Below are 22,464 nucleotides of genomic sequence, written 5' to 3' on the forward strand. Positions count from 1 at the left end.
ACTTGGGAAGGTGAACACACAATACTATGTACAGATGATGTGTTGTGTGATATTATTAACCAGTGCCGTCACCCCAATAATTCAATAAAAAAGTGAAAGAGCAGATGAAGTTGTTTTTGAAGGGGGAGTGGTACCTGCAAGGTGTTTGAAAATATCCTTATTTTTCATTTTTTTGGGCAAAACGCTTTTTCTGCCCCTAGTTTCCTCAGCTCATTCAACCATGGCTCTGACTACACCGTCCTTGTTCCCACAGGGAACACGCCTCACCTTTATGCCACGTCTCCCCGTATTCGCCGCCGCCTCTGATGTTGGCCACTGCGAGGACACCACCCATATGTCTCACAAAGATCAGCCTGGACACGCTGAGAAACAGTAAAAATAGTTAACCTTCCACAAACCGCCTAGTAAGGACCATGGTATTTCCCTGCATCTCCCCCGCAAAAGAAAGTACCCCTGAAAAAAATTCCATGTGTAATGTCATCTAAATTGGAGCCCACTATTTTTATATTATTTGATTAAAGTAAAAGTATATAACTTCTGATTAATACTTAACTGCAAGGCTCACACATGTTCATGAGTATTCAGCATACCTCATTTTACTATATTGGTAAGCATTTCACTATACAAAGTGGGAATACCAAATTCATAATGCAAACAGAGAAAAAAAGAGGTCCTTATTTCCTACTGAATCTTTTAATAGCTATCTTGGCAAACCAAATACTGCCAGCCACATGACCTGGTGGGAATGGCGCTGGGCTCGTGGGAACACCCAGTAATAGCCCCTGCTTTGCTCCCAGTATCTCTTCTCCATATTGCTCAAACTGAAAGTGGGAACTCTTTCTGAAATGTGGATTTTAAACAGTTTTGTAGAAACTTAGATGTTAAACTAGAGGACACACTGCCAGAGAGGCGGAGGAGGGGAAGGCCGCTGACCAGGAAACAAGAATGGCCAGCTCACGGCTGGAGGACATTTCCCAGGAATAAACAGAAGAAACGACAGCACAGAGCATCTAGGGAAAAAGAGTTAAGTCCTTTGGAAAATTTGGATTTTATGTTTTTCTCCTCTTTCCACTCTGATCCTAAAAAAATGCTGAGTGACATTTATTTTTCTAGCTGCTGTTATTTACATTTAAATTGTCTTTGAGAACTATCTCTGAGAAATGTTATCATTCTTCCTTTCAGGAACTGGGGAAACCATGGGCTTCTGTAACCTGGGGGGCTCTAGCTGGTGTGAGTGCTGATTTCCCAGATCTCGAGGATGAAGAGAAAAGGAGAGCTGGGGTAGGCGGTGAGACTGGCCGAATGGATTTTCAATTGCTTGGTCTTTCTTTGATATTGTTCACCCACCTGTGATGGCCTCTACTGAAACTATCAGCATACCCACTGGGTTCTGGGATGAACGTGTGAAAGGGCCCTTCCTTACTCATCTCCCGATTCCCAACAGAGCAGGCTTAATAAATACTTCTTGCACAAATGAAGACAAGTGATGTTAACTATAGACCTGCTCAGGAATCAATGTTGTCCTGATCATACACACCTGTGGGGACCCAGGGGATGGGGCTCAAGGCACAAGCCTCTGACTTGTTCATTGCACGAGGCGCATGTTCACTGGCCCTACACTTAGGCATCACTGTGACTTGAACCTGAAGCCTAAACTTCATCACTTTGAGAAGAGGGAAAAACAATGACACACTGTATTTTTTGTTGTAGGGATTCGGTGAATCTAATGAACCAACAGCTATTGCCTTACATTCTTAAATTAATAGTCACAGAGAATAAATATGGCTTCCGGTTTTACCACACAGACATGGATGCTCATGAAATTGAATCTCATCGCTGGGAAACTCTGGTAAGAGACGGGAAGCTCGTCTGTGAGCTCAGGCTTTGCCTAGGGTGGTGCTCGGTATCGAGGAAGCACTCTAGAATGTAGAATGGCGATGTCACTGTACCACGAATGAAGAGTAACCACCGGCACACTCACATGATGATGCCTCACCAATCTTCTGAAAATACTGTCCTACATTATGCTTTCTCACCTTCACCAGCTCCTCATTAAGAAAAGGACCAAAATCAAACTCTTTAGCCAGATGTTCAAGACAGTTCACAATTTGGCTCTAAACCACTTGAGGGCAGGGATCGTGTTTCTTACTTCATTAAATCCTAAATAATTAGCAGAATGGTCTACTCATAGCAAGTACTTGAAACAAAGTACCATTTTTATTATATTTAAATTTGTGACAGCTGATGGAATCTATCTGCATTTACGTCCTCACAGTCATCAGCCCATGAATTTCTTCCCAAATACGAAAGACAAATCTGTGAATCAGATTCCACGGGAGGCACTGTTTAGAAGTTGGCTTAAAATTAACCTTGCTGGTAGGAAACTCCTTGCTTTTAATAAAAATGCTCAAAGCAAATTCCACTTTATACTATGAATGGGATATTAAAATCAAGTTTGTAAATAACTGACAGGAGACATTTATATAAACAGTAGCAAATGTATACAGTTTTTTTTTCTCCCTGAACATAAGTTATCAGGAACTAATCATGGAAACAGTATAAACAGTTTAAAATACAGTAATAGTATACAAAGAAAGTATATTTATGGCTGAATGTTAAGATAATCTACTTTTAGACTTGCCCTACTGAAACAACATAATCATAATCTGGAAAAAAGCTTTCCTTCTGAAGAGAGTACTAAGGCAGTGGGGTGGTAGCAAACGCCTAACACTGAAGGTAAGAGCTTCCTTTGTTCAAAACTCAATTGATACCAACCTTCTGTAGCCTGGCAGCCAGCTGTGGCTTTAGCATCTAGGTCTCAAACAACCTATTCCACTGAAGACACAAGATTACTGAAATTCCTGACCAAAAATGCATGTGGACACATAATCCTGCCTCTTCGTGAAAATGACAAGCAAGAAATATGTGATTAAATATATTAGAAAAACATGACATAATAGACTATGCTCTGGTTCCCCTGCACAGCATGGAGGCGATCAACTACATGCTGAAGTGCCAGGCGTGTTCCATGCTTACCTGTAGTTGGGTGTGATGGATATGTTGAAGCCACCGTAGCCATATAAGAAAGCTGGATGAGAGCCATCCAATTTTATGCCCTTTTTATGCACAATAAACATTGGAATCTTTGTACCATCCTTGCTAGGGTAGAAAATCTAGAACAAAAGAGAGAATAGTTAGTCAGTGCTTGTATGCTATTACATGGGAAGCGTACACAGGTAGGAATGTTCTCTTCAAGACGTGGAGCAGCACAGTGGAAGTCTAGGACCACTGGGGCTGTCTGGTGGTGGCGTGTCTTTCAGCTTTTATGGAGAGAGCGTGGAGTAGTGAAAAGCACATGAGCCTGAAAATAGGGAGACTTGAGTGTGAATTCTTACTCCACAGCTGTCTAGCTAGGTGACCTTGGGCACACTATTTATTCCCCCTTGGCCTCAGTTCTTCATCCCTAGAACTCAACCCTCCCGAGGCACACAAAATGCACATTTGTTTTCCACGTTCAGCACTGGAAAAAGTCAGGTTTGGCCATCCTGTGAAACCATTTAATTAAGGGAGATTTCTAAGAAACAAATTTCATATTAAACTTTTTCTCTAAATGTTAAGATACTTGACTCGCCTTCATTTTTCTATATACAATTGTTAAATTAATGTTAGCAATAATAAAACATATATTAGCTTAGAGAGTAGATGAGAAACCATGTAGAAACCCTATTATTCCATCCAGGTCAAAGATATTTCTCCAGTATTTTTAATTAAGGCTCATAAAACCTTCCCAAATCTGAGCAACCCCAGGCAAATTCAGTCAACATTTCTATATTCAATACTTTATGGATAAAAGGAGTAAGAGAATGAGGATAAGAAAGAGAACATTAAATGCTTTCAAACAATAAGCCATAGACTAAGCAATAAGCCACCAAAAGCTCATAATGGCTTCTTTTGGACAGAAAGTCTGTAGATAGCTTTCCCTTTGGCCAAATACAGTTTCTTTCCCCCGACTGACATCTGGAGAGTACCCTGCTCAGAAACGCCTTGCTGGCCTCACATGTTGCAGTCAAGGACATAAGCCTTTACCCTTAGTGTGACTTGCAGCCGTATTTTGTCCAAAGCTTTTCAGGTAGCAGTTCTATTGTAGAAAGATGCTCCAAAGTGCTTGGAAATAAATGGTGGGAGGAGCCAGGGTGGAGGTGAAGTGGATTTGGAGAAGGCACAACAGGGCCACAGTGTGTGGCTGCAAGCCTGGCGGTTTGTGGAAACCCACCAAGAATAGTAGTACAAACAGCATCTGTTTCTGATTTGGAGAGAAATACTGACAAATGGATAAATTCGACAGTTTAAGAATCATGGAGAATACTCTACAGAGTTGAAAATCATCAGAGGAGCAAGGTTTTATTTAAAGTTGATTTAGCGGCAATTAGCAGTCTCTGATAAAGTGTAACTATGTGGGCGGTATGCGTAAATGCTGAGCAAGGGAACACATTACAATTGATTGGCTGGGGCTAGTGAGCTACAATCCAGGGCCTTCAATGCAGACTTGGGGAGGATTTGGAGTGCTCTAACCACAGCATCACAATATTCTTCAGTGACTTTATCAACGAAATCGATGATTTGTCCAGCATCCGGACCTTCCACAGGCTTAAATGCCTCAATGTCAGGACCTGTGCTTCCATCCTACCCATCCAAATGTTTGCTGAGTCCATATGTCCCAGGTGCTGCACTAAACACTGGAGACAAAGACGAGCAAGACTTGGGTAGTTCTTTCAAAGTCTACAGAAGTAAACCGGTGGGCACTATAAACACCCATCACCTTAGCTTTATCTTTGCCCTTAGAACTTCAAACTTTTCTGCAAGGAACTCGGATATTCTGCTTGTGACGCCATTTGTTCTTTCACCACCTCCTTCTTTATTCCTGGGGCACCTGCCTTTTTTTCTCAAACTCTTACTACGACATTCAGTCCCTTACACCCTGTCTGGCTGTCTGCCTCCCTTGGGCTTTCTTGCCCAGCTTGAAACCCTTGGCCAGCACTTTGAGTGTTACAAATGCCTAAAAATTCTCTTAATTCCAGCCTAGTCTACTGGATTCCTTCCCCTCGGGGCTGCTGGGCACTCAGGAAATGCAAACTGATTCCATGCTAAATTGATGACACTTGAACTCCTGGCCTTTGAACTTAGCCTTGCATCTCCCTTGACCCCCAGAAGTTTTTCCTTGTTTTTTTTTTTTTTTAATTCCTGTCTTTTTAAAATGTCTTCCTGGTACCTTTTTTTGTCCCTAAACCAATTCCAGAGTAGTTCTTTCCGGTGTTTTCCGTTTTCTTCTATTCCCAACACCACCCATCTGCATCCCCTACACTTCATATCCGGCTACCTACTAGGATTTCTTACAAAACCGCCTTTCTGCCAACCTCACTCAGGTCGGACAAAGAAGGACCACTCAGCTTTGGTTCTTTTTCTTACCAACCCCATGACTACCACACTCTTCCCATTACCCCAGCGTTCTTTTGTATTCTCTTCCTTTCCTTGGCATACAAGCAGGCTCAAATTTCTCCTGTACTATTATATAATTAAGGAAAAGAGAGAAAAGGTTTGCATTTATATAAATAAAGTACACATTATAAGCTGTCAAAAATGACCCATCTTTATTACCAAGCATGCCATTCCAGAGACATGACCAGACAGAACGTGGTATTATCTGGAAGGGTGATGGGCATGAGACCAAAGTCACGGGACAGGTGCCCAGCTGTCTTAACAGCTGAACATGGTTTCAAATGATGGAATAAAAACATCTGCCTTTAAAGGCAAAAGTGGAGCAAGTAAACATAACAGATCGAGGGACCCCTACTGCTCTTCAAGAGAATGACGCCAGTTATGAAAGATCAGCTGTTCCTACTGAAATGAGTACTTTTCTTGAGAGGAACACATTTAGTAACAAATTCAATCTTGTTAGGACACTCAAAGATGTGCAACCATTTAAGCTCCTGAAAACAGTTTTCACCCTCACATTTGATCTAGCTCAGATTTGCTGCCGTCTGAGGCAAATGCCTGGACTTGCAGCATCACCAGCAACGGGATGTGCCCAGTTTGCAAAGGTAAGCTGCAAAGGGCATGGCCTTCAGAGAGAAGAATGCCCGGTGACAACAAACTCCTGCCTAATTTTGGAGCCTGACAGGCAAAGGAGAACATTCATAAAGGGTGCTGAGCTTCCCTTTTTATCAGAGTTGACTGAGGCCACTAGTGTGGCCTGTGCTGAGTGAGGCAAATACATCTGACAAGGAGCAGAGCCGCTTAGAAGTCCTGCGGTCAACACAAGCCAGGAGCAAGACATTCCTTTGCCCCAAGAACTGAGCAGAAGGCCACCTCCATGCTCCCTTCTTCCCGTAAAACAAGCCGTATGTGGAGAACTTCCTAGAACTCTGAGCAGCACTGCAGATTTCTGTGCTGTGCTTGGGTCAGAAACACCAGTCACGCAGCAGAAATTCTAATCCCGTCTATTTTCCAGGCATTTAATTCTGGAGGAGTAGGGAGGAGTTTAAAGTCACCTTTAGGCAGAAAATATAAAGGGAAATTTCCATTCCATTTTGGTTTACCTTTCAAAGGATGGCTAGTGATTTCTGTAACACTGGAGATTTAAAAATTCCCATGGGGCACCTCATGCTGGCATCAAAACAGCAAAGTCAGCTTATTAAGAATCTATTTTAATTTTTGGTACATTTCTTGAACACTAACAGTGTCTTAAGTACTATGCTGATAGTCCGAGGAAATGCATCAGCTCTCTAAGGCTTGGCCACCTGTTCTTTTGAATAATAAGCCTGTCCCCGGTCTCAAACCACGGAGCCAGAAGTGAAATAGAAAATGGAAGGTTCTGGACACTAGAAAGAAGGACGGTGGTAGAGGTACATCTGGATCTTGGGCTATAAGCACTTTGATGGGTTTATTTTAGAGGTATTCAGGCATTCTGAGGTAGAAAGACATTCAAGGCAATGATGAACAAATATGAATTGAGTGGAGAATATACAAGCTGTCTTCATTTCTAGTCTGATTTCTCTGTGGTCAATGCAAACACTGATTAGACATTTTCACTAAAGTGAAGGACCTACTACATGCAGAGGCCCAGGGAGAGCAGCACTGTTTTCTAACAGGTGTGTACCTAAGGGTGTGCTTGCAGAATGTATAAATTGCCCTATGATAAGGCTCACTATGATGAGATTTAAACTGCATGTGGAATGCACCTGTGTTTGTTTTGCTCTTCATGAAAATAGCAGGATAGATCCATCATCGGGGGTTATGAGCTCTGCAATGTTTGTATTCAATAAGCACTTGCTGAATGAATAAATGAGTTAGAATGGCATATGAAACGCTATCTTCCTGATATCCAATACCTAAGCCAGCTTGCCCCAGTTCCTGAGGCTTAATGTCATCTTGGATGCCTCTCACACACCCTCTTCTCCCCGCCTGCCTACACGGCAGCCTTGACAACAGGCCTCCCGCTTCCAGTCTGGGCACCCTTTACCAGATTACTCTTCCTGAGATCTTCCTTTTAATGTAAGCCACTCCCCTATTAAAAACATGCAACACCTCCCGATTCTCTACAAAACCAATTCCACATTTAGACCAGCAATGAAAGCTCTCCATTCTCTGCCTCCAACCTCTGTGCATCCCTCTCAAACTCAACTGTCCTCCCCACTGACATCGCCATTTCACACCCCCAGACCCCCGCTCCCAATGTTGCATGCCTTTATAGACTAAAGCACAACCAAGAAGAAAAAAAATGAACTGGCTTTTAGGCATTCACTTGTTTGACCCCCTCCTACTCAATGCAGGCATCCCCAAAGCTCCATCTCAGGCAGGTTCAACCTGCATGGTTATTTCTGGTGCTGAGAAAGAACTTCACAGCAGCACGAATGGCTGCTCACTTCACTTTGCAGCCCCTCTAGTTGTTGGAAAGTTCTTCCTTCCCTGAAAACGTCAAAATAACTGAAAATATAGAAAACAAGTTAGCTGAGGCTCTAAAGACAGAACCTAGTGATAATAAATTCCTATATAAGCTAACTATTGACTAAAATTTCCATATACTTAAAAACAAATATTAAAGTATTTGCCAGTTAGTTTTTATATTTTCTTTTTTTAAAAATATTTATTTTTAGAGAGAGGAGAAGTAAGGAAGAAAGCGAGGGAGAGAAACATCAATGTGTGGTTGCCTCTCATGCACCACCTACTGGGGACCTGGCTTGCAACCAAGGCATGCACCCTGACTGGGAATTGAACTGGTGACCCTTTGGTTTGCAGGCCAGCACTCAATCCACTGAGCCACACCAGCCAGGGCAAGTTTCTATATTTTTCACAATAGAGGTTTCCTTAGTCCTTATTTTGGCCAAAATATTTTATTTTACTTGATTTGTTTAAAAGAGTAGTTCTTACTATGTAACAAGTACTATTCTAAGGGCTTTATAAATATTCCCTCATTTTAATCCACATACGAGGTCTGTACTATGAACACCCCCCATTTCTTGGAGGGGGTCACTCTGAACCAGAGAAGTAATTAGTCTGAGTCACAGATCTCCTAAGTAATGGCATCAGGATTTGGACCTGGGCGGTCTGACTCCAGACTCCATGCACTCAGTCACCATGAACAAGGGATCAGCAACCCTCCAGGCTCTCCTCCAGGGGCCCCTCCCAATCCCTCCACAGCAGGTTGTGCCCTCATGCTTCTCCCTTCTGGGACTGTGCATCCATTTACTTCTGTACCTGGAATGGTACCCGAAGACAGTAAGCACCTGAAAACAAAAGCTGGGAAAGTGCATGAATAAAAGCTCTAACAGGACCCATTGCTCAATCAAACAGCATAAGAGTATTTTAAATGGCAGTTCATTTGAAAAAAATCCATACAAATAGAGCAACCTAGAGTCTGGCATCAAGATGCTTATAAGCTGAAGAGTAATAAAATACAAATTAACTCTAGTTGAGGGACTTAGAAGGCTACAGAAGCATGAATAAAGTCATAAATTTCCAACTTACTACTAATGAAAAATATTTGGCAGCTGACATTTTCCTTATGCACAGCTATTAATCTGTTCCAGCCACGCCACGGCAGAGGGCTCTATGGCTCTGTGATTGTTTAGTTTTGTAATTCACTGCCTGAGTCCCTACCTGCATCATAAAACCAGACAAGAATACTTGAAATCCATTCCAAATCCTCATTAACTCAAAACTACAGCAGACTGCTTATTTATTTTATTGCATTAGAAAAATAAAATCAATAACAAAAATGGTGAAAAGGCAAACTCTGGTCACAATGTTCAGTAATGGAACAGAAAAAAAAACTGCACAGCCTTAGAAATCGGTGGCTGGTAGTCATGCGCTGCTTCAAAGGGCGAACTAAAGAGAGACAGCTGTTAGTGAGGAGGAGAGAGCAGTGTGTGCGATGAAGCAGCTCACAGCGGCAGGGGACGAAGGGAACTGCATACAGCGAGCATAGCCCTGCACCGGGGACAGCAGTGACAAAAACCCGGGAACTAGGAAGCTGGCTAGGCTGTCCAGTTACCATTTGCTGTTTGTACAAGGGGAAACTGAGATACAGCAAAACACTGCGGGAAGCAAATGCACACAGTGTTTTATCACAGAAAAACGAATAACCACAATAATGAAAAGGTGAACTTGGAGGTAAAATTCTCTGAGACAAAGACAGGCCAGTTTCTGTTGGACACATCTAATGCTATTAATACGCTCTGGTCTATTTCTACCTAGAGTCTCTCAGACAACCCAAATACAAATCACCAACATGAGGCCCTCAGGTGAGCAAGAGGCAAGAAAGAAACCCATCATAGAAGACCATGAATCACTTAAACAGCAATCAGCCATGAGCACCACAGTGCGTTTCACTGGGCTCACTAGAAAATGTGGGACCAGGAGTGGACACACGCTGGTGAAGGCAGGTGCAGAGGCGTGGTCAGGTAGAGGAGACAGCGCTACAGGCTCACAGGAGCATCATAAATAGCTAGTGGGGGGCAAGTCACTAAGGGGTAGAAAAGAGGAAGGGGAAAATTAAGGCAAATCATGAAGTTCAGAAATTCTGTTGCAAAGTGCAAGCACAAATTCTTCTATGATTTGCAAAGCAAACTCGGATCTGTGAAATGTTTTATATTTGTGCAGTGGAGTAAAGGTAGCACAAATGTTATCAGTGAAACTGTGTATAGTTTTTTCTCTTTTGGTGGCTATAAAATGCCCCCCCCCGCCACTCATTTACCACAGTGCTATCATGATAGAAAGATTTTGTCTACTTATTTTACAATGACAAAATAATATATTTTTAATTACACACACTTTTTTTTATTATCACCAGTAATCAAGGCAACGTAAAGGCAGTAAAACAAAATCAAAATCTAAGAAAAATGATGGCTTCAGATGAATACCTTGGTCATGTTCATGGAAGCTCTAGAACAGAATGTCAGGCTGTTCTGACAACAGATGGATGGTGTCCAGGAAGATGGACGGGAATGTTCGATGATTATGAAGCATCTGGCTCCGTGTGCAGGAAAGCTGGCTGCAAAGCCAGTGCTGAGTATAAAACCTTTCACTTAGTGAACTTCATGTAAAATCTCTACTACCTAGGCATTCACACGCAGGGCCCAGGGTTGTAAGAAGACCCCCCACTCCATAAGAGGTAGCTGGGCCCACTGGCTCCCCTCATGGCCTCTTCAGTCCATGAAGCCATGGCCTCCTGACCTCCGCTGGCTGCTCTCAAATGCTCATGGCCAATCCCAACACTGCATACCGTGTCCCCCATGACTTCTCCATAACACCATGCCATCCTCCATGAGCCTCTTCTTCTGGCTCCCATTACACAGGCCCCTCTCCCCCACTCCAACTAAATGACAGTGCTTCCTTAAGACTATACACACCGATGAGGTTTTCAAGCTAAGCCCACTGGTTCATCAGCCATCACCCCGCCAGCCTTCATGATTCTCCCTGACCCCTGACCCTGATTCTCCGGGCACCTGGTAGACATCAGTGCATTTGGCGCACGCCTTTTCAAGCTCCTCCTCCTAGAGAGGGTAAAATCGTACCCTATTTGGGCTCATAGCAGACCCTCAGGGTATGAGCTGTCTCCTTTTTCAGGCTCATTTCCTGCCCCTGGGTTCCAGCCGTGGTGCTTTGGTACAAGCTCTCCTCCCTCCAGCGCTCTTCTCCCGTCTGCCCAAAGCTCCTTCCCCATCAGCTGTGTCCAGGGCATGGTCTCAGATGCTCCTCCTCGTCTGGGTTCACAAGGAACCTGTGACCCGCTTCCATACAGTTTCCCCAACACCAAACTGCTAAAAATATTTGATTACATTTCCCCGAGTAAATGTTATCCTTCCTTATATTTCCAGCACTGCCAAATCACAAGGTAGTAGCTTAATCAATGTTTGTGAAAGTTATACATATTTATTAAGTGAGTAATCTTCTCACTTGAAAATTTCATTTTATTTAAATTATCCTTAGTCAGTGTAACTATCATTGCCTGAAGCACCTGTGGAGGCACAGGGACTCCAGAGGAACGGCTTGGGAAGACATCACAAGGAACACAAACAATGCAGATGGCTAGAACCACGGATTATAAATCAATGATGATACTAAGAAATGAAGAAGGAAAGGAAAATTAAATGCATAAAATAAGAAGCTCCTTTGGAAAATGTTAGAAGCTAAAAGCCAAAGGGAGAAAATTAAACTTTCAAAGTCTTAAAAAAGTAATAAAAAAAATCCAAAGTAATGATCACAGACTTTCATAAAATGTAAGGACTGGGTTAACTGAATTTACATGTTAATGGAAGTGCTGCTTTTATAGGTCAATTTGTCCAAAAGGTTCTCAAACATTTGTAAGTAGGCAACATGCAATACATGTGTGTTAGGAAAACATGAAAGAAATTTTTACTTTGATGCTCTAACAGGGAAGGGCAGTATAATTTCCTGCTTTGGTCAGACTATGACTCAAAATACTCTTAAAGTCTAAATGATGCAAAAAGTCCCACAGAAGTACAAATGGTAGCAAACATTCATTTTCTGACAATATTTGTTGGTTCTGAGTGGACAGGACCAATTACGATGGGACAGGAGAGGCAGATGGTCCAATATCGAACTTTTACAGACAGGAAATGTTCCCTGTTTATGGGTTTCTGCAATCACGACATAACATCAGAATGTATCATTTATCACAGCCTATCTCTCTCAAGTACTTATATGTATCTATTCAGTGCTCTGGGGACACAGCAGTGGGCGAAACCACTTTCTAAAGAACAGGTGAACAAATGAAAGGATGATGTCAGCTGGTGGTAAGTGCAATGGGCAGGCAGTGAAGCTGGCTGCAGGAGCAGGGTGGGAAGCACTGCTGTCTTACACGGATGGGGAGGGAAGGGATTCTGACCACTGTGGGGCTCAGAGGAAGTGAAGGAGTGGCAGAGAAAGGGAGCGGCAGTGTTGGGGTGTGGGGCTGCAAGCAAAGCAAGGGGGCCTGTCTGACTGCAGGTGAGTGGCTGAGGGAATAGGGCAGGGGCCTGACTGTGGGGTCTGTGGGCATCACTCCAAGCTGGTCAAACTAGCAGATTAATATAATCACAAGGCATATGCAATTTATTAAGAAGCCACTTTATGCTATGAAACAATAGCAAATAGTCACTTCCTTTTGACCACTGATCTCAGAACTGATGGTCCTGCCTGCTAATACCGACCCCAGCCAGAAAGCCTGCCTGCTAATGTATCAAGAAGAAGATAAATCATTCTCCCAAACTGATACCAGCATAAACTCTCAATCCTGTGGGGATATGTTTACTAGAGGCTGGACTTCACCACGGTCACCCCAAGGAGAGAGTGGCTAGATCACACTGACATTTTCCCACTGAGCAAAGAGTAGCGTATGACAGGCACTCAAGCAGAAAGGGCCAGTCTCACCTCTACCACCAAACCACCTCTGCTCCTGGCCCTGCAGCGTGGGCAAGCCCTGAGCCACGAAGGAGAGTAGTCATGGAGGATCCCAGCTCTCCTGGAAGGTGTCCTGAAAGTGTACAACAAAGAGGCAGGTGGTTGGGGAGGGGGTGGAGCGAGTGCGTGGACAAGTGGAGCATGGAGACTGGGCCAGTGCCCTAGTGGCCCGCAAGGCTGACCCCCGCCAGCCCCTCCTGCCCTGGCTCTCACAGACCCCTACACATTTGAGAACTTCCTGGACCGAATGTGCCCATGAAGGACTACTGGAGGTCCAGCGACAGGCAGAACTCCGACAGGCCCAGTGGGAAGCAGGCCTGTAAGACAAGGCTGCTCAGATCAGCCTGCAGTTAATGTCCACTCAGGCCAAGCAGAAGCTCGCCGGGCAGTTCTATATTTAGTAAGAAGGAAAATAAGCATTACCTAAAACACAGTGTGTTGAGAAACTCTCCTACAATTTTGAGTCCACCAGAGAAAATAATAAGATCCTTGGAGGAAAAAAGGTGACTGACTATTCAATAGGTTTTCTAGAGCTGCTTGTATTTTTAAAGAAAATACTTGGAAAAATGAAAGCTTAATAATAATGGAATGGATTTCACTGACAGAATTTTACCTACTGCAAAGGACAGGGCCAAGTACGTGGCAACCGCCCAGCTCCCCCAGGATCTACTCTGCCTTCTGGCAGGGGTGGTGGGGGCAGTGAGGGGGGGGGGTGGGCTGGTGGTATCAACAGGGCAAGTCCCACGTGCACTGTTCTCTCCCTCCAGCGAGGAGGATGGGCGCCACCAGCTGTCCACTCTGGAGCTGATCTGTCCTCAGGACATGGTGTAGACCAGTGATACGTGACTGGGGATGGGGTGCGATGCCTCTAGACAAAAGGACTGTGGGCCACCACAGGATGTAAAATGCGTTCTGTGCTGCAAGGGCAGGCAAACCTTGGGTGGGGAGGCTCCCTAGGCTGGGCTCCACCCGATGTCTGGTAAACAGAGGTGCGTGATAAGTGCAATGGCCTAGCCTGTTCTGCATGATACAGAAAAGAGAGACCAGGAAGAAACCCATTTGTAAGAATGGGAGGGAAAATTCAAATGTTCAATATTTGAGCATCTTCCCACCCCTACTCTGAGTATACAACAAAAATGTATATATTTCAAAGTTTCAAAACTACTTTAAAAAAAATCCTTACCAGAGGATATGTTTATTGATTTTAGACAGAGAAGGAGGAAGAAGAGACAGGGAGAGAAAGAAACATCAACATGAGAGAGAAACACCGACTGTTTGCCTCTCATTCACGCCCCGACTGCAGATGGAACCTACAACCTAGCTGCGTGCCCTGACCGGGGATCGGGCCTACAACTTTTTGGTGTACAGGACAACACTCCAACTTAGACACCTGGCTCAAAACTACTTTTTGAAACTCAAAAAACTGTTACAAGAAAAAATAAGTAAGAAGACAGATAATTCAGAGCCTGAGACATCTCACAGAAAGAAAGTAAGGAGTTAGTACTTGGAATTGCAACTCTGAAGCTCCTAGTCACTCTTGCACCCATGTTCTCTCTCTTCCCTCCCAGATTGGAGGAAACATCCCTCCTATGGAGGCCAGTCCCGCCACCAGGGCTTGGGATCCCCTCACCTTCCCAAGGACCTCGGCTTCTATGTTGGATCCCTTCCTGCTAGAACCAACCTGTCAACACTCCACTACAACCCGGTTTCTCCCACCTTAATAATACCTGCCACTAACCTCACACTACCCCTTGTGCCCCATGAAATTCAACTTCCCCAAAATCTGTCTATATTCGTGGTTCTGCCTTTCCTTTTCCTCTCAGACCTTCCCCCAATCCTGAACTTACTGCCACAAAAGCTATGAAAGGCTCCATTTGTAAAATGTTTTATGAAGTTAAAGTCTGATTTTTTAGATTGCTATGTCTTCTTAGCACAGCTGTACAAGTTATTCTGCAGCTTGAAAACAACAAATTTGAAAAGTAATCTGCAATGAGAAAGATACAAGTCACAGTTGTTAAAGGTCAGAGATGTTCAGTTAACCTACCAGAGATGACTTTTTTCTTAAAAAATTTTAAAAAGTTTTGAAATATAAGCTTTTCAGATGATAGCATTAATACAAGATTGTTGTAACTAGAAAAATAATACAATACAATACTGTTTGAAAGCAAAGCTAATCTGCCAACACCTCAATCCCAGTCACCCACAGCAAACCTGTGTTGTGAACACCATGCACACCTTCTCCCTTCTGTCTCAGGGTTCCCTGTTCACCCACCATCTGCCTTCACTGCTCCTCGAAAGTGCTCTTGTCAAGATCACCAAGGGACACACTTCATCAAATCCAAGAACTCCTCTTCTGTCTCTATTGGTCCAGCTAAACACTCTGAGTGTCATCTGCCACTACCTCCTTCCACTGCCTTTTCCTTCACTCCTCTGTCCACTGGTCTGTGGTTTGCTTTGCTGGCTTTCCTTGCACCGCCCTACTGCTTCTCAGGCCCCTTTGCTGGTTCTTCCTCCTCCCACTGACCCCTAGATGTCAGTCCTGGGCCCTCTCACTCTTTTCATGCTCCTCCTTGTGATTCTGTCTTTGCCCCTGGATTCAGCTACGCACTTCAGCCAAACACTCCCACACTTATCACCCCAACTCAGACCCCTCCTTGGACTGTAAGACTCCAATACCCAACTCCTCTACCCAACTCATGACACCCTCCTTAGTCCATCCCTGCAGAGGTGCCACCTCACTGCCCCGAGTCCCCACCCCAACCGAGTCCCCCGCTCCATTCAGGCTTGCCTGCCACCCCAGCCCTTGGCCGGCATTCTCAGCTCACCTCTGCCGGGCTCTCCTTCCTCCTCTTCCATCCTGTGCTGCTCATTGTCTTTACTCCATTTTCAGTATTCAACCAAGTCCCAACTCCTGTACAGAGGCTTCTCTTCTTATTCCTGCCCTTGCGAACTCAGTCTGGAGCAAAAGACAGGGAACCTGTGTGTGTCCCCGTTTAATACTGTCCTGATGCCTCCACTTCACGGTACTTTACGTCATGCTTATCCCATTACAACATTTCTAGTCTGCCTCTAACCCTTAGTGAGCCCAGGAGTAAACAGTAGATCCAGTCTACTTCTCTAAACCCAGAGGAAATGGAAACTTTTTCCTCCCTCCTTCATACCATCAAAGTTCGACATGTAATGGTTTAGCCCCCAGGGAGATAGTAGAATAATGGCAGTGCTAGGTCTATTTTTCCTCGCCTCCATCTTCCGCGGACCATCAGTGTAATGCCAGGCAAAGGGGGGAGGAGAGGAGAAACTGTGTAGCAGAAAGAGACCCCACATTAAGCTCCTATGGTCTCTTATCTTTTTCTCAAAAAGACAGAGCAGGAGGCCAGAGACCGCCTGTCTAGTTGGCAGCCTACGGAAGGTGTACCCCGGACATAACCCCGGGCTTAGGGCTGACACCCTCAGAGAAAAGCTTGGAAAGATCACCCCAGCTCTCTCCTGCTGAGCCTTCTCAAGGCAGAGGAGAGCTAAACAATTCTCAGATTCTCATTTCTAGACACCCTCCACATCCTATTCTTCATTTAACTTCACCTATTAAAAAGGCAAAAATACACAGACAGATGCTGGAATGGACGTAGTCCTCCAAGGGAAAGAAGTCAAGAAGGGCGCCGGCTTTGGGCACGGAGGTTACTTCCCACGTCCTCTGCGCCAGAAACAAAGGGCTTGGGCCCGCGCTTCCAATAAACCTGGGACTGTTCTGAATTTGAGTTAGAAGCCTCCTGGCACCTTGAGTGGCATCAATGCTAATCCAAGTAAGATCTTGAAGTCCAACAGAAATGAAATGAAACAGCAAAAACATAAACACAAATTTTACTTCACTTCTGAGCATACTTTAAATGGAATTTCAAGCTGCAATATGGGGAAAAACATTTAAGATTAGAATATTAATGTATGTGTGTGTGTGTGTGCTTGTGTGTACGTATATGACATAAATAAATGGATAAGGCGGTGAGAATCTCCACTAACATGCAACAAGGGGGCTAAACTCATATTTATAAATTAAAAAATAAATTTACGGGTTTCTATACTCTCCCCTTTCACACAGAGGGTATTTTTTATTATTCAATAGGTTCCATAAGAGCCTACGGTCACTAGATACATGAGGTAGAAACATATGGTACTTTTATTTCTTTAATTTAATCTTTATTGTATTTTTCCCATTACCATTTAGTCCCCTTACACTGCCCTCCCCATAGCAACCACCACACTGTTGTTCCCGAGTCCTTCTTCCTTTTTGCTCAGTCCCTCCACCCCCTAACCTATGCCCCCTCTAGCTGCCTCCTGCACTCCATCTATGAATCTATTGCCACTTTCCTTATTAGTTCAGTTTGTTCATTAGATTCCATATATGGGTGAAATCAATATGGTATTTGTCTTTCTCTGACTGGCTCAATTCACTTAACGTAATGTGCTCCAGGTCCATCCATGCTGTCACAAAGGGTAAAGTTTTTCTTCCTTTTGTTTTATGGCCGAGTAGTATTCCACTGTGTAAATGTCCCATGGTTGTTTTATCCACTCATCTACTGATGGACACTTGGACTGCTTCCATATCTTGCTTGGCAATTGTAAATACACTGCAATGAACATATAGGGGTGCTTACGCTTTTTTTGAATTAGTGCTTTGGGTTCCTTTGGATATATATCCACAAGTGGGACAACTGAGTCAAAATGCAGATCCATTTTAAATTCTTTTAGGTATCTCCATAACTGCTTTCCACAGTGGCTGCACCAGTTCACATTCCCACCAACAGTGCAGAAGGGTTTCCCTTTTTCCACATCTTCACTGGCACTTGATTTTTAATTTATCTGATAGCCATTCTGAGGGGTATGAGATGATATCTCACTGTGGTTTTAATTTGCATTTCCCTGATGATTAGTGATGTTGAGCATCTTTTCATATGTCTATTGGCCATCTGTACGTCCTCTTTGGAGAAGTGTCTGTTCATGCCCTTTGCCCATTTTGTAATCAAGTTGTTTGTTTTTTGGGCATCAAGTTTTGTAAGTTCTTTATACATTTTGGATATTAACCCCTTATTAGATGTATCGGCAACATGTTCTCCCATTCTGTGGGTTGTCTTATTTTGTCGACAATTTCCTTTGCTGTGCAAAAACTTTTTAGTTTGATGTAGTCCCATTTGTTTCTTTGTTCTTTTGCTTCCCTTGCCTGGGGAGATATATCTGATAAAATATTGCTACAAGCAATCTGAGATTTTGCTGCCTAAGTTTTCTTCTATGATTTTTATGGTTTCAGGTCTAACATTTGAATCTTTGATCCATTTTCAGTTTATTCCTGTGTGTGGTGTAAGAAGGTAGTCAAGGGTTTCATTTTTCTGCATGTATCTGTCCGATATTCTCAACATCATTTATTGAATAAACTATCTTTAGCCCATTGTATGTGCTTGTTTCCTCTCTTGAACATTGACTGGAAATGTGTAGGTTTATTTCTGGGATTTCTATTCTGTTCCCACTGATCTATCAGGTAGAGGCCTGTTTTCATGCCACTATCAGGTTGTTTTGAATACTATGGCCATATATGATAGTGTGATATTAGGTAGTGTGATTCCTCCAACTTTGTTCTTCTTTCTCAGTATCACTGTTGCTATGTGGGGCCTTTTGTGGTTCCATATAAATTTTTGAGATATTTGTTCCAGTTCTGTGAAATATATCATTAGAATGTTGATAGGAATTGCATTTAACCTGTAGATTGCTTTGGGTGGCATGGACATTTTAATGATGTTGCTTCTTCCTATCCACAAATACGGTATGCGCTTCCACTTACTGTGTCTTCTTCAATTTCTTTCTTCAGTGTCTCAGAATTTGTTGAGTACAAGTGTTTTACATCCTTGGTTAGGTTTATTTCTAGGTATTTTATTCTTTTTGAAGGAATTGTGGATGGGATTGTTTTCTTAATTCCCCTTTCTGTTCATTCATTATTGGCAATAAGAATAAAACTAATTTCTCTATATTAAATTTGTATTCTGCTACTTTGCTGAATTCATTTATCAGTTCTAGTAGTTTCTTGGTGGAATAATTGGGGTTCTCTATGTATAAGATCATGTCATATACACATAAAGGCAGTTTTACTTCTTCCATTACAATATGGATGCCTTTTATTTCTTCTTCTTGTTTGACTGCTATGGCAAGAACTTCCAATACTATGTTGAATAAGAGAGGTGAAAAAAGGACATACCTGTCTTGTTCCCAGTCTTAAGGGGAACACTTCTAGTTTCTGCCATTGAGGATGATGCTGGCAGTGAGTTTGTCATATATGTAATATATGCTTGATATGTTCCCTCTTTTACCACCTTGCTGAGAGTTTTTATCATAAATGGGTGCTAGATTTTATCAAATGCTTTTCCTTCATCTACTGATATGATCATGTGGTTTTTATCCTTCATTTTGCTTACGTGGTGAACCACATTCATTGGTTTGCAAATGTTGTACTGACATTGCATTCCTAGAATAAATCTTGCTTGATCATGGTGGATGATCTTTTTGATGCACTGCTTTATTCAGTTCGCTAAATTTTATTGAGGATTTCAGTGTCTATGTTCATCAGGGATATTGGTCTATAATTTTATTTCTTTGTAGTTTTTATCTGGTTTTGGAATTAGGATAATGCTAGCCTCATAAAATTAGTCTGGGAGTCTTCCCTCCTCTTGAATTTTTATGAAATGGCTTGAGAAGGAAAGGTGTTAGTTATTCTTGGAATGTTTGGTAAAATTCACTCATGAAGCCATAGGTTCAAGGTTTTTGTGTGCCAAAAGTTTTTTGATCACTGTTTCAATTTCACTAGGTGCAATCTGTTTATTCAGATTCTCTGATTCTTCTTTAGTTTTGGAAGATTGTATGTTTCTAGTTATTATCCATTTTGTCCATGTTGTCCAATTTGTTGGCATATAGTTGTTCATAATATTTTCTCAAAACCCTTAGTACTTTTTTGGTGTCAGTTGTTGTTTCTCCTCTTTCATTTCTAATTTTATTTATTGGAGTCCTTTCTCTTTTTTTCATGTGGGTCTGGTTAAAAGTCTGTCGATCTTGTTTATCTTTTCAAAGAACCAGCTGTTGGATTCACCAATCATTTATATGATTTTTTTAGACTCTATTTCATTTATTTCTCTTCTGATCTTTATTATTTCCTTCCTTCTACTCAGTTTGAGCTTTATTTGTTGTTCTTTTTCAAGTTCCTTTAAATGTGAAATTAGATTATTTGAGTTTTTTCTTGTTTTTTTGAGATAGGCTTGTAATGCTATGAATTTCTCACTTAGGATTGGTCTCCCAGTTTCCACAGATTTTGGATCATTATGTCCTCATTTCCATGTTTCAAAGTATTTAATTTCTTCCTGATCTCGTTGACCCATTCATTGTTTAAGATGTGCTATTTAGCTTTCATGGCTGCATGTTTTTCAGTGTTCTTGTGATTCATTTCTAGTTCCACAGCATTGTAGTCAGAGAAGGTGCTTATATGACTTCAGTCTTCTTCAATTTACTGAGACATGTTTTGTGTCCTATCATGGAGTCTATCCTAGAAAACATTCCATGTGTACTTGAAAAGTATGTATATTCTGCCGCTTTAGGGTGAAGTACTCTGAATATATCAATTAAGTCCATTTGATCTAGTGTGTCGTTTAAGGCCACTGTCTCTTTGTTGATTTTTATCCCTGGAAGATCTATCCATGGAAGTCAATGGGGTGGTAAAATCCACTACTATGACTGTGTTTTAGTTGATTTATCTCTTTATGTCCACCAAGACTTGCTTTACACATTTAAGTGTTCCTGTGTTGGGCACGTAAATGTTTACTAGGGTTATATCCTCTTGTTGGATTGTCCCTTTATCATTATGTAGTGTCCTTCTTTGCCTCTTACTATAGCCTTGGTTTTAAAGTCTCTTTTGGCAGATATAAGTACTGCTAACCCAGATTTTTTTCTTTTACATTTGCATGAAATATTTTTCCCAACCCCTTACTTTTAGTCTGTATCTTTTGATCTGAGATGGGTCTCTTGTAGACAGCCTATATATGGATCTTGTGTTCTTATCCATTCAGCTACCCTCTGTCCTTTGGTTGGAGCATTTAAGCCATTTACATTTAAGGTAACTATTGATAGGTACATATGTAGTGACATTTTAATGTCAGACTGTTTTCCTGTTTTGTTTTTTTTTTCCTCTTTTTCTCTTCCTCCTCCCCCTCCTTCTTGAAGCAAGCCCTTTAACATTTATTGTAGTAGTGGTCTGGTTCTAACAAATTCCTTTAGCTTTTTCCTGTCTTAAGGAGCTCCTTAAGGAGCTAAGGAAGTTCCTTATTTCTCCTTTGATTTTAAATGATAGCCTTGCTGGGTAGAGTAGCCTTGGTTGTAGGTCCTTGCTTTTCATTACTTTGAATACTTCACTCCATTCCCTTCTGGCCTCAGATGTTTCTGTTGGGTAATCAGATGAGAGTCTAATTACTGCTCCCTTGTAGGTAACTACCTGGTTGTAGGTAACTACCTGCTTTTCTCTTGCAGCTTTTAAGATTCTCTTGTCTTTAAACTTTGTCATTTCAATTATGATGTGTCTTGGTGTAGGCCTCTTTGAGTCCAACTTGTTTGGGACTCTCTGAGCTTCCTAGACTTGTGCGTCTTTTTCCTTTACCAAACTAGGAAAGTTTTCGGTCATTATTCCTTCAAATACATTCTCGATCCCTTGCTCACCCTCTTCTCCTTCTGGTATTCCTATGATGCAGATGTTATTCTACTTCATGTTGTCCAAAATGTTTCTTAAGCTTTCCTCATTTTTTAAAAATTCTTTTTTCTTTTTGTTGCTCTGCTTGGGTATTTTTGTCTACCTTACCTTCCAAGTCACTGATGTGGTCCTCCACTTCATCTAACCTACTGCTTTTTCTTTGCAGTGTATTATTTATTTCAGATATTGCATTCTTTATTTCTGGCTGGTTCCTTTTTATGGTTTCTATGTCTTTTTTTCATGTGGTTGAGTATTCTTATAATCATTACTCTAAACTCTCTATCTGATAAATTGCTTACCTCCATTTTATCTAGTTCATCTTCTGGAGAATTCTTTTGACCTTTCATTTGGGGTTTCTTTGTCTTCCCATTTTGGCTACTTCTTTGTATTTTCCACCTTATATGTTAAACTAATCAGTAATATAGCCTCAAGCTATAATTAGCAGCCTGTCTTAAGCACCACAGGGTGAGGCAGAGTAATTACTATGGGTGGGGCTATTGCTTTTCCTTAGGCTGATGCCACTTGGAGAGGAGTGCTCTGCCTGAGAAAGATGGCTTCTGCAGTAGGGGAATGACTCAGTGAAGGAATCCTGGGGGCTGTTCCTCTAGTTCTCTCCCCAGAGGCACCAAACCGAGACTCACCTCAAGCATTTCTAGTCTACTCTGTCCTCTCTCTGTCACAGCCTAGTGTAAGTGGCTGCAAATGAAGTTTTGTACTTTGGCCCTTTTAAGAGGCTC

At 42.3% G+C, this 22,464-nt stretch overlaps 1 protein-coding gene across 1 annotated transcript in view; it reads right to left on the reverse strand.

The window, feature by feature from the left end:
• LOC114494272 (prolyl endopeptidase) overlaps nucleotides 1-22,464 on the reverse strand; it is a 104,833-nt gene that overhangs the window by 13,232 nt on the left and 69,137 nt on the right. The window contains exons 11-12 of the mRNA XM_028509271.2: nucleotides 3,037-3,173; nucleotides 268-362 (exon numbers count right to left, since the gene is read on the reverse strand). Of these exons, the coding sequence (XP_028365072.1) occupies nucleotides 268-362; nucleotides 3,037-3,173 (232 nt within the window). The remainder of the gene's footprint in view (nucleotides 1-267; nucleotides 363-3,036; nucleotides 3,174-22,464) is intronic.

Source organism: Phyllostomus discolor, chromosome 4 (assembly GCF_004126475.2).
Source record: "Phyllostomus discolor isolate MPI-MPIP mPhyDis1 chromosome 4, mPhyDis1.pri.v3, whole genome shotgun sequence".
Taxonomy (NCBI): domain Eukaryota; kingdom Metazoa; phylum Chordata; class Mammalia; order Chiroptera; family Phyllostomidae; genus Phyllostomus; species Phyllostomus discolor.